At 34.0% G+C, this 21,468-nt stretch overlaps 2 protein-coding genes across 2 annotated transcripts; both read left to right on the forward strand.

Moving 5' to 3' along the window:
- Positions 1-1,118: 1,118 nt before the first annotated feature.
- Positions 1,119-14,187, forward strand: LOC127870195 (uncharacterized). The gene is made up of 6 exons (XM_052412851.1): positions 1,119-1,213; positions 3,337-3,962; positions 4,627-4,785; positions 5,121-5,628; positions 6,119-7,095; positions 14,146-14,187. The coding sequence occupies exons 2-6, from the start codon at positions 3,426-3,428 to the stop codon at positions 14,185-14,187; spliced, it is 2,223 nt and encodes a 740-aa protein (XP_052268811.1). The 5' UTR covers positions 1,119-1,213; positions 3,337-3,425.
- Positions 14,047-17,970, forward strand: LOC127869399 (uncharacterized). The gene is made up of 2 exons (XM_052411946.1): positions 14,047-15,969; positions 16,384-17,970. Exons 1-2 carry the CDS (start codon positions 15,892-15,894, stop codon positions 17,719-17,721), a joined length of 1,416 nt encoding a protein of 471 aa, XP_052267906.1. The 5' UTR covers positions 14,047-15,891; the 3' UTR covers positions 17,722-17,970.
- The last annotated feature ends 3,498 nt before the right edge of the window (positions 17,971-21,468 follow it).

Consider the following 21,468-nt stretch of genomic DNA (forward strand, 5'->3'; position numbering starts at 1 on the left):
CGCTCACCCACCATTGCAAATTGGGCAATGAATTGGAGAAATCAAATCGTTCATAATGTCAATGTAGATTTATCACAATACAACTGTAGGGATTTGGTTATATTTATAAAAACAATAGCCTGATACAACACAAAAGTAGGAAAAAAAAGTTTCTTATTTTACTAAGTATCAGAGCGTATGTTGATACTTTAAGTTTAACCACATAACTTGAATAACTATAAACAGCGACATACTAGTTCTTCTTGAATGCTTTGAAATTTTTTGAGTTCATGCGTACATTACCTTTTCTTAAAGAAAAGAATATTCATGGAAACACAAGCTAAATTCAACTTGGCTGTCTACATTGTAATTTATCTATGGTCCTTTATATAGGAAATGAGGAATACAAGTAAATGTATTGAACTGGCATGTATATTTCTGACAAACAATAGCCGTCGACTGGTCTAATTTACTAATGATACTTTAAAGCGACCGGTAACATACGTTTGCATAAAAAAAAGAAAACTTGTTGAAACTATTGAAATGTAATGCCGTAAGTATATGTTAGGATATGTTACTTATTTGTGAACGTTTGCCATTGTTACAGACAAAAAATTGAAACTAAAAACCTAAATCATACTTAAATACTTATTAACAACAAATGAAAGAACATGCACACATGCACATATAGTCACACATTGTCTGCGCTTAAGTCGGCCTTGATAAGCATTAACCTAAATCATGAAATTTATATAGCATGGTGAAAATGTTTGATAACAATATATTTACTATTCCACCTATATGCATTACAATTAGTCAAATTGCATGTTTTAAATCAAGCAGTGACTTGCATGGGGCCGGTAAGCATAATGTCGCGTATGGAAATTTTAAGTTGACATTTTCTGATCAAAACTTTCTATGTGAAAGTGAAAGTGAAGTGATGGCTTTTTAAACAATCAACGCTTAGCATAATTTTAATATGGACCTGTTATAATAATTGTAATGTAAACATTGTATACATGCATTAGACACAAACTTTTGAACTAGTATTTATGTATGAAAATTTAGAAAGGTTTCTTGAGAAGCGTTTTAAATACGGGAACTTTGCTAACAAGTACTTAACGTTCTAGCTACGCCACTGTCACGCGACTGTCTAGCCCATTACATAACTGTGTATTGTGTTTTCGCTTTATTTGTAGTGCGGGAAAGGACGGTTAATGTAGGGGTTCAGTCGGTAAGATTTATTTTATTTTATAGTAGTTTTGTGTGGTATCTCAATATGATTTAAAATTATTGCTAAATTGAGTTGCTTCACTTCTTTGATAAAACAAAACCTTATAAAGTTATAAAGTTATATATTGCATCGTCTTAATTTATAATTAAATTTAATGTTTCATAGTTAAACTATCATAAAACTTAAAAAACAAGTTATATGTAACTATTATTGGCTCTAGTTCTCATTATCATTATGGCAATACGTTGTCCAAATGTGTATTTTGCTTATGTTTTAATGTAACTGTGTATGTTTTCATGTTTGTATATAAAAATTTCTTTATTGTATGTAACTGACAGAGACTAATAGAGACTACATCGAAACAACACTTAAGAATTTTCAACTTAAATATACAGTTTGTATGTAAAATTTAATGAATAACCAGTCGCGAACATAATACACATTCTAATAAAAATATCAAGTCTGTTCCAAACCTGTGCATGGAAGAAAATAAACATTCCGAGTATATTTCGTTGAAAACAATTTTCTGATAACAAAGACCGTATACATTTCCTACATATTGTATAACGCTATGTGTATTACTGACATCAATTCAAGGACAACGTGTTTACAAACTTGGAGGCTGCTCGAGTAACACGGAAGAAAAAAAAAGATTAAAATTAACAATGCCAACTAGTTTTGCATAAAACTGTTTAAACCACTTTCATTTATCGCACAATGTATGGCCATATCGATGTTCGTATATTAAGCGTTAATTTTGTATTTTATTGTTTATTGTTTTTATCTAATACATTTTAAAATACACAGAATTGCATTGATCTGTTGAAGCATCGTCATTCGTTATATATATATAAATAAATAATTATATATATATATCCACAAATCGTGGGAGGGGGATATCCATCTGGTTACCAATAATTTATCTTTAAGACGTCCGAAATTGATATAAAAGAACGTATTTCCAATGGTTCTTCGTAAAATGATGCTTGTGAGAAAATCACGTTTGAATCTGCATTAATTATATACCAAACCAACAATATTTTATATGTACTATGGCTGATGGTGTTATCTAATCGAAAGCGAAATTCTCATAATTGAAGATTAATTAAATTCAAAAGATATTATTTACAAGGGTCTGCACGATGGACCGTAAACACAAATTTTGTCGTTTTTGAAAATTGCCCAACTGACGATGACGAGGAAGTTATAACGTACAGGAAATTAATATGGCTGTCAATAAGGAAACAAAGATATACAAGTCGCTCTGGGATAACAACGCTTAATGCATGTGCGTAAAGTGTCTTACCAGATAACTTATTGCAGCCCGTACAGGCTAAACAGGGACGACGTTTTCCTTAGAGACAGGATTTTCGTTTAGAGGGAACTTTATACAAACGAAAAATCAATGGAATAGTTTATTGATATAACGATATTTTTCCCAGTTACGAAAGCGCAGTTTGATAGATAATTGTATTTTGTCACCAAAATCTTAAGTCTTAAGTTCAATTAATGATTGTGCTTTTATATTCGGTTTTGCATTTAATCCATGTGTCTTTATGTATTTAAACGCATTCTGTCATTTAATATTATTAATTATGCAATATAGTAATTGTTCGACTTCATATGGCCTTTAAAAACGGTTATAAATAGCTCTACCCTATAAATTATTCAAGCTTAAAATGTGGATATCATCATAAAATGCATTTATAAGTATTAATTAAACGTTTTTTAAATCTTCATCATTTCTCGTAATCAGTAAAACGAAATAAGAGTTATTTATAACTATTATGTTAAACATTTTACTAGATTTATACATCTTAAGTTGCATCGGTGACAATAGTTTACTATAATAAAGCAGTGATTTTATGTGGTCATATTTGGGGCCGAAATGTTCCCCCATTACTAATTAAATTTAAAAAAAAAATGCTTTTTAAACATTATGCCTAAAATTACGTATTGAAGGTTTCCTCAAATGATTATAAAAATCATAATTTTTAATACACCCCCCTCCCCATTATCCATGTGTATGAGCGAGATGGAGAAACAAACTTCAATATTCTGAACTTTTTTTGCTTTCATCATTCCTATTACGTTATAAATTCAAGACATTAAATATATTTCAGATAAAAAATCATGGCGTGTTGTTTTTCCGTACATAATAGCAAAGTAATAATAGTTACAATCGACCAAAAAGAATAGAGATTGTAAGAACATGGCTGGAAACCTGGATGATATGTTTAGCAACAAGGAGACGTGTAACTGGTTTAAAGCTTCAATCGCACTGATCATCACCAAGCAAGGACTAGAAAAGTTTGTTGACTCAGAAATACAGAAACTGCACGCAAATGTTGGAAGAGCTTGTGGAAATTGCTTTACAGAGAACTTAATAAAATGCCCAACATACGGTGTATGTAGAAACGCAAAGAGTTGTAGCTTTCACAATACACCAGGACTACTTCCCTGTCCCTGTCCAATGAATATATGTGATCAAGTGAAACAAAATATCGCCTCACATCACAGATATTCTAATCCTTCTTGGAAGAATACAAGAACTGAGTTATGGGCTGCAAACCACTGGGAGATCGCCAAATGCTATCTTCCTCCGGACGGGTATATTGATGTAGCGTCAGTACAGGACACTGACTTCAATGGCGTCATAAGTGTAATCCTTAACTGCACGCATTTTGACAAGTGTTTCTCATTCAATATTGCACCACGTTTTCCAAGTCCAGAATGCATTTTGACACAGGTACATATGGTTTATATTAATTAAAACGTTTCCCATATGGCAATTTATTAATAGGCAAGAACGCGAATGCCATTCAGTATATCAAACCAAAATTAAACATAAGCGGACTTTTGTCCAGGAGTATCGTAAACTCGCTTAAAGATTCATTTATAAGTTTAGTTTATCGTATCCTTTCATATTGTGATCGTGCAAATAGATGCAACAATATCAAACTGAAGTAATGGGTCCGTATTCGCCAACCGCTATTAAGACTTAAATCTTAAACTTCAGAATATTATTGAAACGCTTGTGTTATAACATTATAACAGTTCATTATGAAACGCAATTAAATGCATTTTACATAATTTTAAATTTAAAACAATTTATTTAATAAAAAAAGTAGCACGTATGGTTGTATATATTCGAACGCTGAACGTATTTTCCTTGTTTAAAGTATATTCTGTATATTTTATTCTAAGATAATGATGGTGGTTACGGGCTTTTCTTTCGGTGGGAAGAACAAAACAACCTTATCAAGGATCAATTTAATCCATTTATTTGTGCATATGAAATGGGGGCTAATGTTGGACTGATCTTTACCATTTGGAATGATTTCTGAAACATATATTATAATGTTTGGTGTGCCAATTGTTTTTCTCAATAATTCATTCATTGTTTTTTTTAGGTTCGTCAGATAGGCAGAGACGTTCGCCACACTTCGAGTTGTCAAGTAGCAGATTCGGACCTCAAGAACATAATTCTGAAATTACAAAGCCTTCTCACTGATCCAGTCAGCCTTGCAAACGATCCGAACGCAAGTTCAGCAATAAATACACTCAGAAAAGTATGCTTTTGTTTTTCTCAAATAGTCTTTTCGAAGAAAAACTTTTTATCCTTAAAACTGCTCACTGATAGTTTTGATTTTTACATATAATTGCAAGGTCTTTTTTGTCCGACAAACTATGAAAAAAAGTCAATAACAGATAAAAATAAATCCCATATGCCTAAAATACGCTTGTTATGTTATGCTGTGTGTTCAATGTATTGTTTACTAACAGTATTAGTATATATAAGGTTATTATTATGCTTATGGTATATTGCGTTATCATTCGTACACATGTTAACAGTAGATGCCTACAATAATTAAAGGTATATTACAAGATACTTTTATACTTTCAGTTGAAAAATAACACACAATTTATCACTCCAGACGAACTACTTGAACATCTGAAAGATGCGCGTCAAAATCTGGTTAAAATAAATGACCAAAGTGAAAGACGTTCAAAGGAAGTGGACACGGTATTATTAGAGATTGATACCCATATGAAACAATGCCTTCAACAAATTGAGGAGAGTGAAAATGAAGCAAGGGAGCGAATTTCAAAAGAAGGCAAAGAAGTATTAGCACAGATAGAATCTCACAGGTTAGCGAGCGCTAAAATGATTTCAGAGAAAGAAAAGGAAGTTAAACAAAAGGCTTTAGAAACAGAAAAAATAGCACGGGAAGTACACCAGAAGGCTCAGGAAATAGAACACACAGCGCACAATGTTGAAATACACGCAGCAAATGTGTTTCAACATACACTGACAATAGATAAAAAAGCACAAGAAATAGGAAACAAGATTGAAATAATTGAGCAAAAGCTGAACGAAACAGAAATGATAAATAACGACCTAGAAATTGAAGGTAACACTTTAACATAACCATTAAAATTGCAGTTTATTCTGTTTTTGATCAAACAAAAATAACATGGATCTTGTATGATGGCAGTATATATCAAACATGTTCATATATATTGCAACATTTTGCATGCTAAATGATTTACAATCTATCGAATTGTATGAGAACGTATTAATGAATGAATTGTATTGACATTCTCAAAAATAACTTATTAAGATATTTTTTATATTTTGAAATAGTAGGTTAATTTGGATAACACAATGACAGACAAATAACAATATAAAAACAAAAGTCATTGCACACTTCTTGAATTTATTTTTGCGTTAAGAAAATAAAACTGTTTTTTGTCAAAATACTAATGTGTGTTGTAAAATTCTACCAGTTAGGTCTTGATTTTTTAGACCAGAACATACTATTTCTACAATCATAACAAACAATCTAAAATGTACTGTAGAAATATATTCCAAGTAAATAGCATGTCTATATTTTATTTCAGATCTGCGTCGGCGTTTAATTCAGCATTACAACAATACTCTAAATCTCGTCACTTTGTCGCCGTTGAATCCAAGTTTCGGTAGTGCTACACCAATAGATAATGTATATGCTACCCCAAACATATTCCGAATGCAAATGAATAAGCCAACGTTGAAAAGAGATTATCCGTGTTACTCAAATTTTCAAAAGAAATATGACCAATGCAAGGAAAGAGAAATTTGTCTTTACAAGGACCTTTTTGACACTAATGACAAGTTAAATGGACGAATATTTTTACAAGGTGACGCAGGTACTGGTAAAACAATGTTTGTTGCAAAGTTAGTGTTAGACTGGTGCAAGGTCAGTCACTCGTCATGTTATTCTGGTGAAGATGAAACGGATTTTAATGATTTTGCATCACTGGCTGGATTTAGTTTCGTCTTTCTCGTCACTTTGAGAGATTCTCTCGATGAGCGTGAAATACCAAAGATGATTAAAGAACATATTATCGACATGGTATATTCAGATATAGACCGTGACAAAGCCTACATTCTTCTTCAACGAATTATGGAAAAGAAAATCTGTCTTGTCATTCAAGATGGCCTTGATGAGTGGAGAGATACGAAAGGAAAACTAATACTACCGCTGATGGTGGAATGCCACAACAAGTGCACCTTGTTAATAACAACTCGGCCATGGAAACTGGCAGACGAACGTATACGAGACTCACAAATTGACGGGTTGTATCTATTGGATGGAGTAAAAGATGTATTTACCCTTAGTAGGAAGGTAATGGGTTATCTCGTTCCGGAAAAGTTACATCTACATTATTGTTTTGAACAGTACGTAAAATCGAAACAACTTGAAGAATTGTTGTCAAAACCAATATTGCTTAAAATAATCGTTTCGTTATGGGCGGCTAATACATGTGTTGAAGGTTCAATGTGCAAAATTTACAGCATTCTGCAAGATGGTCTACTTAAGAAGGTCAGCGATGAAGTAGGCTTCTTTTCAAATGCACCAGTTTTATGTTTTCAAAACACACGTTACGTAAAGCAAAATATTGAGCACGTAGATGCAATTTCCAGGTTGGCATTTACTCTCTTGTTTTCTTTGGAAAAAGAGTTATTCTTAGTGTTTACCGACAGAGAAATTGCAATATATGGATTTGAGCCACACAGGACATTTTCCCTGACGTCTGGACTTTTAACTGAAAGGAAACATTCAGCCGTTGTAACATTTTCATTCGTACACAAGAGCATGCAGGAATTCTTAGCGGCATGCTACATCGTCCGAAATAAACACGTCATTGACGACGTCATATCCAATTATCTGGATAACTTTCCCGATGATATGTTCAGTATTTCACAGACATTTGTATTCGTTTGCGGACTTGACAATGAGGCTGCATATGCGCTTTCTTGTGTGATGGACGACCGTGTGACTACTGCTGATTTCTATGAGTATCCGGAACTGATTATATCGGGTTACATTGAGGCCATGGCTAACAATATTGATGGAGATTTATTTAAACGTAAAATCAGTGAGATTGAATACGACATGAATCTAGATCCTTTGAACATCGAAGACATCTTTCACTCCTGTTCGGACGACGTATGCACTACTGCTATACAGGAGTGTCATTGTTTAGAAAGTCTCCTTAAGCTTAACAAAGGAAACCTTCGAAGGTTGGACATTTCTGACGGTGTTTATGTAACTGAAATTGGTGATCAATTACTTTCAACAGTGAACTTACAGGACATTCTTCTATCATCTGCTGATTGCCTAGAACACTTAGACATAACGTTTACAAACATTGTATTGTCTTCATTAACGAGCACCAAGAAAATAATACACTCAGGAATTGGCTTTGAGATAGATGCATGGTACATAAATACCGAAATACAAAGTTGCATGGCAAAAACACTTGATGTATTTATAACTGATCCAAACATCATAACTAAATTGCTGAAACTGAAATCAATTACAATACGATATTTTGGAAGTTCTTATGAACAAGAGACATTTCCAATAGAAATGTTATTCCCGGGGAGCAACCGATTCGACATCCACTTGCCATCTTCAAAAGTGTGTCAAGATATCAGCCTTCCCTCTGCAACAGCGTATCAAGAAATCAACCTGCCACCTGCAACCGCGTATCAAGAAATCTTCTTGCCATCTTCAAAAGCTAGTCCGTATACCCACATGCTAACTTCAGCAGCGTGTCATGATATCAGCCTGCCATCTTCAAAAGAAAAAATAACATGAATAAAAATTTCAGTTTCGTCTGTATGGCTGCGTCTATTGCTCAAGAAACTCTCCTTATTCGATCACTGTGTTAACATTACATTGGACGAATGTTTCATTCAATCAATCAACGCAGATGAACAAAAAGATTTGGCATCGGTTAAACAACGAGTTAATGAATCACAAACTGATATGTGTGTCAGCAATGTTTAAAATGTGAATTCGTATGGAGACAGTGAGGGTCTCTATGACTCATTGATGGGCATGAATATACATCGCCTATTTTTGTATCATATCAACAAATACGGTTTATTAACAAACCTACTAGCAACGCTTAGTACAGTTCAAAAGCTACGAATTACATTTGACGAGTATATAGACATTCCGATACCGCGCTCTGTTATTTTCGCATATTTTACATATTCCGTATTATCATGTCAAGGTGTGAAAGCATTGTTGCACAAAGTCAATAGCATGAATCAACCTTTGGAAATAAAGCTTGTTTTCGGTTATGATGACCGTGTGGTGGGTGAATACAAGGCTTTAAAAGAGGAGATCGGAAAATCTATATATTCGAGTATTGCATTAAAATGCTTTGATTTTTGTTTTTGCACATGACGTCCGACATGAGGAAAACGATGATTGTGATGAAGATTTTGTATTTTTAAGTTATATTGGAATTAAAAGTAAATGTATTTATGCACGAATTAAGTGCGATGTTTGACGCAATTATAATACACGTGCCAACATAAACAATTTATATGCCATGATAAGTATATAATGGACAGATGTTTTCTTCAATCATTAAATGCATAAATATCAAGTGCATTGACAGTGGATGAACACAGAGGTAGCGAGACTAGCGACTCCTTAACATATTCACGAGTCGGTCATGTTGTAGGCTTTATGTCTTTCGAAAACAGAGAAGGTTTCTGTGATGTATTGGTGGTGTATATCAACAAATAGGCTTTCAAAACTTTGTTCTGATGAAAAGTTACGACAAGTAACTTAAAGTTATATTGAAATTCCGAAAGCATGCTTTGGTACATGTATGTTTGTACATTTTAATACTCCAAATTGTTATTGCATTGTGTAAAGGTACGTTTGCACAAATTCACATCACTTAATAAACCTTTCAATTCGAATCTGGTGTCAGACTGTGACAAAAAAATGGCAGGAAAATACAACGCCTTAACTTAGGAGCTAGTTGAAGATTAAAACATCCATTTATAAATGCAGAACTAAAGTTCAATAGTTAACACATGTTTGCGGAACCGTTGAACTAAAGCAGTCCCTGGGTCTGATACAAACATTCTACGTCACTAAGGACTAAGTTAATAAAATATGATATATTTAAATGGTCATAATTCCTATATTACTTATAATTTTGATTTTGAAACCTCTTTAAGTTGTTTTACTTTTGGAAATTGGTTCTTTGTCATAAATAAGGACAGCAAGGTATAATAAGGTTATTCGTATGATTATTTCCCGTATTGAGAGGCAGTCAGCGATAGAATGAAGTGTTATTATATTATCGAAACCTCTATAAGCTGTATCACTGTTAACCCTTTCAGCGCGGGAACCGAATTTTGAAGGCCTTTGCAAACAGTTTGGATCCAGATGAGACGCCACAGAACGTGGCGTCTCATCAGGATCCAAACTGTTTGCGATTCTGATAGTATTCTTTGAAAAAAAAATCGAAGAAAATGCTTATTTTAGAAATTCAGCAGACGATATTTTAGCAGACGACAAATTTCCCAGCATGCAAAGGGTTAGACAACGATTAATTCCTTGCCATTAAAAGATCTGCAACTTACAATAAGGTGTCTGCACATACTCGTGGGGATTTCCCTATAGTGTACATATCGTTTGTACATTGTACATTGTGTTTTCGACTTAACAGTTGAGAATTATTTGTAATTGTAAAGAACTCTTATTACGTTAATTGTCGGGTATCACTCTCTCTGAACCTTTATTCTATTTTTTTCATTCATCAACGTTCTACATTTATTAAAACTGTGGAACGATGCTCGTATATACTTGCTTAAAATAAGACCAAGCATACATCCATTTTTTTGCGATTTTACACGCTCTGAATTCAAACAGCAGTCTGAAAACTACGAATAATTAGTATATCAATTTGCAAGCGCTTAATCGCTAGATAGTGATATTATAACTTTCAGTAAGAACAATTGAGTGTGAGCCTATTCCTCTCATGATCTCTGTTTTATTGAACTATTATTAATGACATTAAATAATAAAATTTCATCGTGTTTACATTCCTGCCATTACGAACAAAATGGTCAAAGTGGTATGTCTGTGCTGAGCACTAGCGTACTGTTAAAAGGGTTACAAAACAACATAATACATCTAGCACGTCAAAAGAATTATTTGCAACAAATAGAATACACAGGTATGTACACGCCATTACCATTCCCCTATTACAATGACTATGTTGATATACCTTTTTATAATTCACTTATAATTTGGTTTTGATTTGGATGTTTTATTTTTTAAACATTTAAGATGCGTATGCTTAAGTTTTTGTTGTGATCTTCATTCCGTGTATATTGCATTTTTCTGTGTAGTGCTTTCAATTTTGACTTTACGATAAATACTGTTGTTAGAAAAACCTTGTTTGATGCCTTGATTAAAACTCTTAAAGCATTGTATTACCTGTTTTTCTTGTCTTGTCTTTTGAAACGTTTGATGACAGTGGGAAGGTGTCCGCTTATTTCCATAACAGTGCGATATTTTGTAATGTACAAAACATACAACCTACTCTTAGTAAATGAAACTGCACTTCTAATCCAAAACATAGTGTTAGTCGCCTTTGGATAATTTTTACTTAACAAGTAATTCCGGAGAATTAATTTATTAAATCCAACCGCTCGACTCGAAGTGTTATTGTTCTAGTAAATGAGTTTTTTGTAATGCCTATAATTTTAGGAAAATTTTTAATGATAATATTTCTGTATTTGTGGGGCAGCTAAATTTATACTTTGTTTATAGATGCGTCGTGCAATGCAATAGAAGGGTAAAATTTAGTTTTTCCACATCCGCTTGAAGATAATAGTTTCGACGCTAGCGCGATTCATTTAATCAAAAATGTAATATTTCAAAACAAATGAATCATATTGTTAAAAAATAAATTGTATAAAAATATAAATATTTTTCAAGGTGGAAGATGTTATGTTTTTTTCAATAATGTATAGATCGGTTTAAAAAAATGTTATTATATATATTTGGCTGTAAATTATTTGATTATAACATCATTTAAGGGTGTTGATCTTTATGACCAGCAGTATTAAGACTGTTTGCCCTACTAAACGTTTCTACAGAAATCAGAGTTATTCAATCAATAAAAACACAAAAAATACATTTCCGTTCTTAATTGTCTATAACTTTCATTGAAGATCGCTCTGCGCAAAATTATCAATATTTGAATTTAGTATTTTACATGTACATCATTGAATTCGCTTTTATTCCCGTTCAGTTAAATGTGCTGCCTACCTGAATTGTTGATTATTGAACTGCCTATAAGAGCCATTATTAATTTAGTCTGGTGCCAGCCTCGCCATTGTAGAATGCCTATGGGCAGTTTACAATATGAGCTATTATCAGTGCTTCGTTAACCCTTTCAGTGCGGGAACCGAATTTTAAAGGCCTTTGCAAACAGTTTGGATCCAGATGAGACGCCACAGAACGTGGCGTCTCATCTGGATCCAAACTGTTTGCTATTCTGATAGTATTCTTTGAAAAAAATGAAGAAAATGCTTATTTTATCAATTCAGCAGACGACATTTTAGCAGACGACAAATTTCCCAGCATGCAAAGGGTTAAACAGATACACCTTACACAGTAAAGCACCGTGAACGCTTCCAAGATACGGGTCGGCAAGCTCCTTGGGAGGCTCTCTGGACTATAATCCCGATAACGTACGGTTAGATTCCTGAACCGTCCACAAAAATCCACGTCTTTATTTGACTCTGTTAATATCCAAACAAGTATGCCACCATTGTAAGGGACTTGTTCAACTATTGTTTAATGCAAAAATTAAAATATGCGAAACAAATACTGAAACGCCAATACAATTACATGCGTCTTGTCAGATAAAAATGATATAGTTTTCCAATTTAAGTCTGTGAACAGTTCCGCTAAAAGTAAATATCTGTACAAAACCTGTCAAGCACTACCTCTAGTAGAACTGCGTAATAATTTTCATGCAGATTACCTCATATTTTAACGTATGGGTCCCAGATTCGTTATAATCATGGATGGTTGCAATCTTTGTACATATCCATGTAATCACTGTAATGCCCAATTGCAGCTGATGTGTAGAAGAAAGACAAAAGCCACGAACAGTATCAATGGGCGCCTGTTGATTGTAAAAAGAAGTATGTTTGATCATCCAAAATATCGCATTCTTCAACAATAATTCTTTATGATTCTCCTGCCCTTATTATATGGTGGACACATTATCACTCAGAAATAACCCTTGTTCAGCAGCTGAATCTGACATGCCACATTTTACACTTGGGTAACAAGCTGACACTCGGTTAAATCAGCTGGAAAAGTGGCATGTTAGTTTTCTGGCAGTCAAGGAATCGAGCCCGACACTGAGTGCACATTTTGTCCTGGGTTTACTTGTTATTTGTCTGAAATAAAAGGCAGTAGTTTCTGAATGACGGTTAAACGAAGTAGTGTAGTATCCATGAGCAAACTAGCTATATTGGTAGATAACCTTTATAATGTTTCAACTGTAGTGAGTTCGAGCCTCGCACTGGGTGCACCTTTCCTAAAAGGTTTACCTCATGGGTATGTTTCCCTGTACTGGCATTTACCATAGATCTATAAACAGTCACAATTACATGCGTATAGAGGATATTTGTTGGATTTGGTGGAATATCGATTTTAATTCACGAGTGATCATAGAAAATGATATTTGTACGAGTGGCGCAGCCACGAGAGAAAAAAATATTTGTGTTTGATCACGAGTGAATTAACGTGAGTATTCCTCCAAATCAAACAAATGTTCTCTTATTGTATGCTTACAGAGGATTATGTTTGTATGTTTGCAATTCCGAACAATATAATTCACCGTAGGGCGCCCCGACATAATATGACATGTATGTTCAAAGGATGCTAATTTTATAAACATTCAATGCAGAGTAGTTGTCCTTGGTAAAATGGGGGGTCAAACTGGGGACACAAAAGATATCTAAAAATAGTTACGGTAAAACAATGAAAATTATCGATAATTCACTGTTTTAAACATTAACATCTCAGTTTTAATTCACTGTTTTTTCTCTATAAACCATCGGAAAGCTGCTGTGACACCAATTGGTCCGTGTGCAAACGACTACTACTATAGTTAAACTATACTATATTAAATCACTGTCATCATTACAACAGATTTAATCACATTCTATTCTTTACCAGGAAGTTTAAGTATTAAATGGAGAACACTGCTCTTTCTGTATACAACTAGTAAAACAACAATACGGTGAACCTAATGTTATCGATAACTCCAACAAAACTTCCCGTCGCTTCTCTCTACTTATTATACGTATAAGCAATGCACTATGTCACTTACTTTGTACATTTGTTTACATTAGCATTTAGCGGAATGCCGGCTGTGTAAATGGGCAGTAAATAAGTTCCTGAATCATGCATCAATCAAACCTACCAGATTTGAGCCTAAATATGGTGAATTGAAAGTTACTATTGCATATGTCTACGCTTCAAGTCCTAAAATTAAATCTACATGCAACTAAAATGCATTTGTTTCTTCTAATTAAGGTTGCTGTCATTGAGTCAGTTGAAGAGTTTATGAGCGCATAGGACGACAACTCTGCTGGGGGTGTAAATATGAGAGCATGCAACGACAACTCTGCTGGGAGTGTTAATATGAGAGCGTGCAACGACAACTCTACTCGCACATCGAAACAAAGCTTACAACTAGCAGTAACAGGGAATTCACGGCCTTTTGTGAAAACAAAAGCACTGCGTGTAATCTTTTAGATTTGGAATTATATTATTAACACACAATAATACACATTGTATAATACAGGATATACAAATCATCGATGCTTTCAACGGAATATGATTGTCTTAACATTAATTCGTTCCAAAGAGAATATTGACATTTTTCGTCTATTGAGGTTCGTTCCATTATTACGTTTTATCTGCGGACGTTCAAGTAAATTGAAATCGAAAGTGCATTACAGCAACTGTTACTTCTAATTATTCCGTTTGTGTAAACTGACAATGCAATTACGTGTAATACAATTAAATACAAGTATTACATAGCAAGGATTTTCATGCAAAAACACGAAGTATATGCCGTTAAATATGTATGTACTAGTTGATCTGAATGCGAATGCTATTTTAAACGAAATCTTTAAATTTGTGTTTGTTGTTTTGATAAATACAATTATGTATATCTATTGACCCGTTGAAATACATTTCATTACAATTTACAAGCGTGACGGACGGTTTTCAATCATGAAATGTTCTCTTTAAAGGGATCTTTTCACGGTTTGGTAAATTGACAAAATTGAAAAAAGTTGTTTCATATTCGCAAAATTTCGGTTTAGTTATGATATTTGTGAGGAAAGAGTGTTACTGAACATTTGCCATGGTCTATTATAGCCATTATATGCATCTTTTGACGATTAAAAAACGTAAACATTATAAAGCATTGCAACGGGAAACGATTGAAAAATGTGGAGAGTTCTGTTGTTGTCGTTTAAATTTGTGAAACTACGAAGATTGCTTATATAAGGTATAATATACGCAGCATATGTATGCTTGGCAGGATAGCTCTGTTGGCTAATGCGTTTTTACTTAAGGATTCCGGGGGTCACTGGTTCGAGCCCTGCTGCGGGTTACTTTTTTCCTTTTTTTAAATTTTATTTTTGATTTTTTACTGGAGCTTTTAAAATTTAATGTTTACATTTATCAATATAAAGCATTTAATAACAAACTTCAAAACATGACAAAATCTGTGAAAAGTCCCCTTTAATTTGTATATTCGCTGTTTTTAAGTGTGTTCTGGTTTATATACAAGTAACTGCAATCAATTCCTGGACCTCTGTGTTAAGCATTTTTGAAAATCTGGTATAGCGCGTAAATGTAAGTCCGTGGTAGACTTTTCCTTTTTATCGGTATTTGGATTTAAGGAACAGTACTTATACTGACTATTGAGTTATTATTATGTTCAAGCTTATCACTGAATTATAAGTATAATTCAAGATGCATATGCATTCATTTTTTTATATACTTTCCGTTCAAATTGCTCGGTACTTGAAGTGTTAAAGTTTTTTTCACAGTCGTTCGTATGCTACGTTAACAAACGTGTATCAGTAGCATAATAAAGGTTCAAATCGTTGATGATTACGTTGGCGTTTAGACTAAATGTGTTAAATGAATAATACCATCGCAGCATGTGTCGGAAAAAAGGCATAAAAATCACTGCTGCAAAACATTTTGTACAACATATAACATTTTATTAATGCTACATTCTTTCGTGCAGAAACAAACGAAATGGCGGAATGTGGTTCCAGCCATGACATGTCTTCTCGATTTCAGAGGCAAAACAGCGTTGACAGTAATCGCTATCAAGTAAGTCGTATTGTTTTGACAAATTGCAGTGAACATGAAAAGTAAAGGTTATTGTTTTACGCCTAAAAAAGGCGCAATCAGGGACGACACTTTTCCGCTTTTATGGTATTTTTTTCTTAAAGGAAGTCTCTTCTATGCGAAATCCAGTTAAGGCGGAAAGTGTCGTCCATGATTACCCTGTGAAAGTGTATATAAGTTTATAAATATTAACAATTGTCTTTTTAAAATATGTTTTTATATTTAATGTCATACATTATTAGTTTTAAATTAAAATGGAAAAATGAATTATACAACAATATCAGACAATGATTTAAATGTTGACTTAAGTCTGTATTTAAGGCAAGTGATCAATGCCTATTTAATAAAGGAAAATATCCCGCTAATAAATAACGCTTACCATTTTTCTAATTTCAGAATGAGAATTTCTCCGTGGAGGTGAACACGATTCTGAACTGTCTAGGATATGGACCAGATATCAGACGGTTTCGCAAAGAGAGTTACAGATTTAGGGATAGAGTGCTGAATAGACGCGAAAGCAAAGACAAAGTAATGTGCGTCACCGTTGGGAGCAAATTAGAAGGACTTACGAGCTTCTTTGAAAGTGACACGGACTGTATTATATTACATTCCAGAGTTGTGTGTCTAGAAACCGGTGTTGACCCTAACGCAATCGCAAACAATATTTCAATATTCAAAATGGATACTAGGACATGCTATGCAGATCACTGTAAACAACTCCTAGTGAGAATAGCTCCAGGACACCACCCTGCATTTTCCAATTCTATTGTCGTTGATCCAAGTGGAAACAGAATTTTGAGCAATCTTAAACTTGTTACTGAATTCCAGAAGGCCCCAATGCCGCCATCTGCCGTAAGTTATCCACGCGCGGGGCCCTCAATACCCGTCTCGGTTGGAGCGTACCATCAAGATACGGTACACGCAATACCTTGTTACTGTCCCAGCATACTGGAAAGGTGGGCAAAAAGACAACCACGCCATTGGCCCCCAACGGAGATTGTTCAGAAAGTCGTTTCACAAGGAGCCTTTTTAGTCCCGACAGGTTTTAAAGGGAGTGAACATAAAGACGAAGAGTTCAGAATTTGCTTTAACACTGGCGAGAATGAATTAGTGAGCAATCTAAATGACACACAGGTTAAAATATATGTTTTATTGAAAATGGTCGTAAAAGAGGTACTTAAGCCCCAAAAGAAAGAGGTGTCGTTGTACGTTGTAAAGAATATTGTGCTATGGCAAGCGGAGAGCAACCCACAATACTTGTTTCATGAAAGGAGTTTGTTACACTGGCTTCATGAAGGGCTGAGCGAGTTACGAGCAGTTGTTTTTTCTAGACAACTACAATATTATATGATACCTGAGAGAAATTTGATGGCACACTGTGGATTAGATGATGAACAGCAGCAAACTTGGGTAAAAACTATTACTGAAATGATGAATGAAGGGCCAAAACTACTACTGCGATTAATGAAAATAAGAAAAGCCATAATTTCTTACAAGCAACCCTTGCAATGGTACAGCAAAATGAGGACAGAGCTTGAACTGCTTCAGTTAAAAGATATGATAAGAAGAGAGCTGTGCACAGATAAGAATTCGGACCTTGATTTGACTGACAGAAATATGAAGAAAATAGAGGAACGCCAGCAAGATATTTTATGGGAAATAGCCTTGCGGATGTACATGGACGGGAATGGCGTACAGGACTGGTGGGATTTAAATGAAAGAATGTTGAGCTGAATACTTTTACGACCGACTATTATGAATACATAGCAAGTATTGGCATTGGTAGCCAAGTAAATATAATTAACGCCGAGGGAAACTATAAGCAAACTAACTATATTCTATGCAGTTGTAACAAAAAATAATATTGTCATTTTCATATTGCATCAATATTTATGCCGTACCAGGTTGTCATTGGTTTTAAAGCATAAACAATCAAATAAAAGAACAATTGACAAATATCTAAGTCGTTTCTGTGGAATGCTTTGATGGGATGGATTTGTGCATTACCAAATAGTAGCATGTATTACAATATCATATTAAGTTTGTGGGCCATATTCGTCTCTTGACAAATAACGTTAACCGGAAAAACTTTGCGAACCCGAAATTTCCCCAATTGATTTACCCTTTTTCTTGTATATATTTCTATTTAATAAATAATTCTATAAAATGAATTTATATTATCAATTATTGATTTTTTATTTCTAAAAATTGGCCTTCCCATGTTTTTTTTTATACTTTCGCATGGGATTTTTGGTTTTCCTTTGGGATTTGTTTTACCATGGGCTTTTTTGCCCAATTCATTCATGAAAGTAAACCATGGTATTTTCGGTTTTGTGTACATATACTTATGAATGTGATGTAAAAGAGTCTAAGCACTGTCGAAATGGTGTGCATATTTTCGTTTGAAAAGTATTGATGTCTTAAAAGTCCCATCCGTTACAGATGGACAAACATGGGGAAACAACTTTTTTTTTGCATTTAAACACAATATAAAAACATTAAGACCATATTTGTTTTTGCTATGGTTACCGCTTTATACACAACATCCTTTACGCTGAAAAGCTTTAATTGAATATTACTTAGTGATTGAATCATGTGTGTTTTGCTTAAGCAATTTACCCTAGCACTTTGTTATAAGCACCACCAGAATATTAAAATAATAATTAAATGATTTTATCTAACGAAGGTAAATCAATGTGTTTCTTACAAGTTAATTGCCCATGTACATAACGTACAGCTTAACCCTTCATTTTGTGATAACACATTGTTGTTGTCTAGGTTTTTTTGCAATGAAAAAAGGTTTGCACAAAACATAATTTTTGAAAGTGCAAAAAGTACATTCTTTTCTAAACATGCCTGTTTTCAGTTTGTCTTCCAGTACTGCATCACTTATTCATGTAAATGTCGAATCGCGTTTTTTTTGCAATGAACTATTCTCAAGTTTTTCTTCTTCTTTCTGAAAATGTAAGTAATTGAAGTTGGCTTGATACTGCAGTAGGAATTTATGAAATCAATGCATGTTTATTTTTCTCTAAATGTTGGACACCAAGTCATAAGGGATGTTACCATAAGTGGCTGGACAGACAAAAAGTGGTTAAATCATTTATTTTGTTTTACTGATTTTATTTCTTGAAGCCATATGGATCATTGCTGCAGTCATACACTAGCCTGTTTACAAAAAAGAATTTCGTTTGTAGTAATCTATCTTCATACATGCAGCGTGCAACTTCAATGCGATCTAAGATTGAATATACTTGCGCGAAAGGGAGACAACTTACTCGTTGTGCGTTGTTAGTTTTACATTTTGGGTTATCTTTTCAATTTTACAACTTTTATAACGTCTTTATGATATTGATAACAATAATATGTTGCACCTCTTTATGGTAGTGTTTTAATCGTAACACAAGTTGTATAGTCGAATATGTCAAGTGGTCTACCCTAACTTTGTAAAGTGAAACTGCTGTGTGTAGTTCTTATACTTACATTAACTTGCCGCTTTAGTCACCCACCGGTGTAACCCGAGAGGATTAAGGGTATGCCTGTCCCCCTGGCCCTCAGGTCGTTCAAATCTGGATCGCGCGATAACTCAAAAAAATAGTTAAGCCAGGATGAAAAAATGTAAATGGGGAATTTTCACATAATTTTACTTTGTTTGTAAGACCATTTTGTTGTTGATATGGCTGCCGAATTGGTTACACAAATATACTTTTTAATCTGTATCCTGAGATAAGTCAAATAGTTTTTTGTTTTATTGATTAAACTGGGTATTTGGGTTTAGTTGCATATTGTAAATATGCACGTTATTTTCGTTTTTTTTCGTCGGACCAAATTTGTGGTTGCTACAGTACTTTACCGGTACGCAGTTGTTTACCACTATCGACAAAGCGGGGGTTTGGAAACGGTAGCCCCCGATACTAAGGAAATATATAGAATAAAAAGGATTATAAGGTGTTGCGTTAGGTGTTAGGTGTTGCGGGCTAGGGTTAGGGTACGCTTTTGTGTTCTTTTTTACGTACCGGTAAAGTGAAATTGCCCCCATAATTTATAGAAAACTAAATTCTGCATCCTGAAATCACTTAAAGCTGTACGGGTTCTGACATCTTGGAGATCCTGTTCTTATTCCTACAGTTACTCGGTGAGGGCTGCTGTATTTTCTGTGTCATTGTTCTTTTTGTTATAGTTGATCTACGTTAAGAATTTAATTCACCAGCTCGGATCAATCGAACAATGTTTACTCTGGGAAAACTGGGCTTAATGCATTTCGTAAAGTGTTGTCTCAGATTAGCCTGTGCAATCCACACGAGCTTATCAGGAACGACACTCTCCGCTTAGACTGGAATTTTCATTTAGAAGAGACTTCCTTAAAAGAAAAATTTCATTAAGGCGGAAATTGTCGTCCCTTAGCCGGACTGCACAGGCTAATCTGGGATGAAACTTAACGCAAATTCACAAAGCCCCCTTTCCAAGAGCGCGGCTCGTTTGTTTTAAGTTTTTATTTAAGTCATAATTACTCGTGTCTTTATTTGATATTTCTGTAAATTTAGCTTCAGTTTAATCATTATCATCATCTCTAAATGATCAACACGTTATATTCCTTACATAAATACAATGATCGATAAACATTTCGCCTTTACCTGGAAGTTCATGCATTATATTACTTTATGTGCTGTAATCAACGATCACATACTGCATAGTATTTTTCTGCATTGGCTTTCGTTATAAGCTTTCTATCATTTGTAAACAACAGTTTTCAGCATTTTTTTTTATAATCTGCTGCACAAATTAAAGGGACTCCTATGTCATATAATACATTATGCATTTACATGTATTGTCCACTATTCAAGTGACAAACCCGACGACAAAAGACTATACTATTAGAATGATTTATGTCTGGTCTGAAATTGCAGGTAAATTTACTATTCTCAACGTTTAAGCTATTTTTGCGTGAATAAGGAAGTGAATACTTGGTGACAATTGCGTAGTTTCCATACAACACTTCTTGATTACAACTGAAGGGTACAATATTTGTTCAAGAGTCGCTGTTGATTTTTGTGTTTGATCTTCAAATACGACAGTTTCGTTTGCACTGCGTGACAAAAGGCTCTTTTTATTTCTTTTTTTCTGTATTTAAAGTCGCCCAATGAGCCTCGTAAAGGGAAAACTGGACGTAATGCATGTGCATGAAGTGTCGTCACATATGCAGCCCGCACAGGCTAATCATAACATAACATAACATAACATAGCATAACGTTTATTCGGCATTAAATAGCATATTGCAAATTTATAGCATAACACAGGATGTGATTGAGATAGCAAAGACATGGTACATGTATTTGAGAAGTACAACACAAAATGATGTATACAAATAGTGGGTAAAACAAAAAAAGAAAAAAGGCATGTCAAAATCATTCAAATAATAGAATCAATAAGTCATTTACTTAATGAATATATAATTTTGGTCGTGAATTTCATTTACCAAAA

Source organism: Dreissena polymorpha, chromosome 2 (assembly GCF_020536995.1).
Source record: "Dreissena polymorpha isolate Duluth1 chromosome 2, UMN_Dpol_1.0, whole genome shotgun sequence".
NCBI classification, from domain to species: domain Eukaryota; kingdom Metazoa; phylum Mollusca; class Bivalvia; order Myida; family Dreissenidae; genus Dreissena; species Dreissena polymorpha.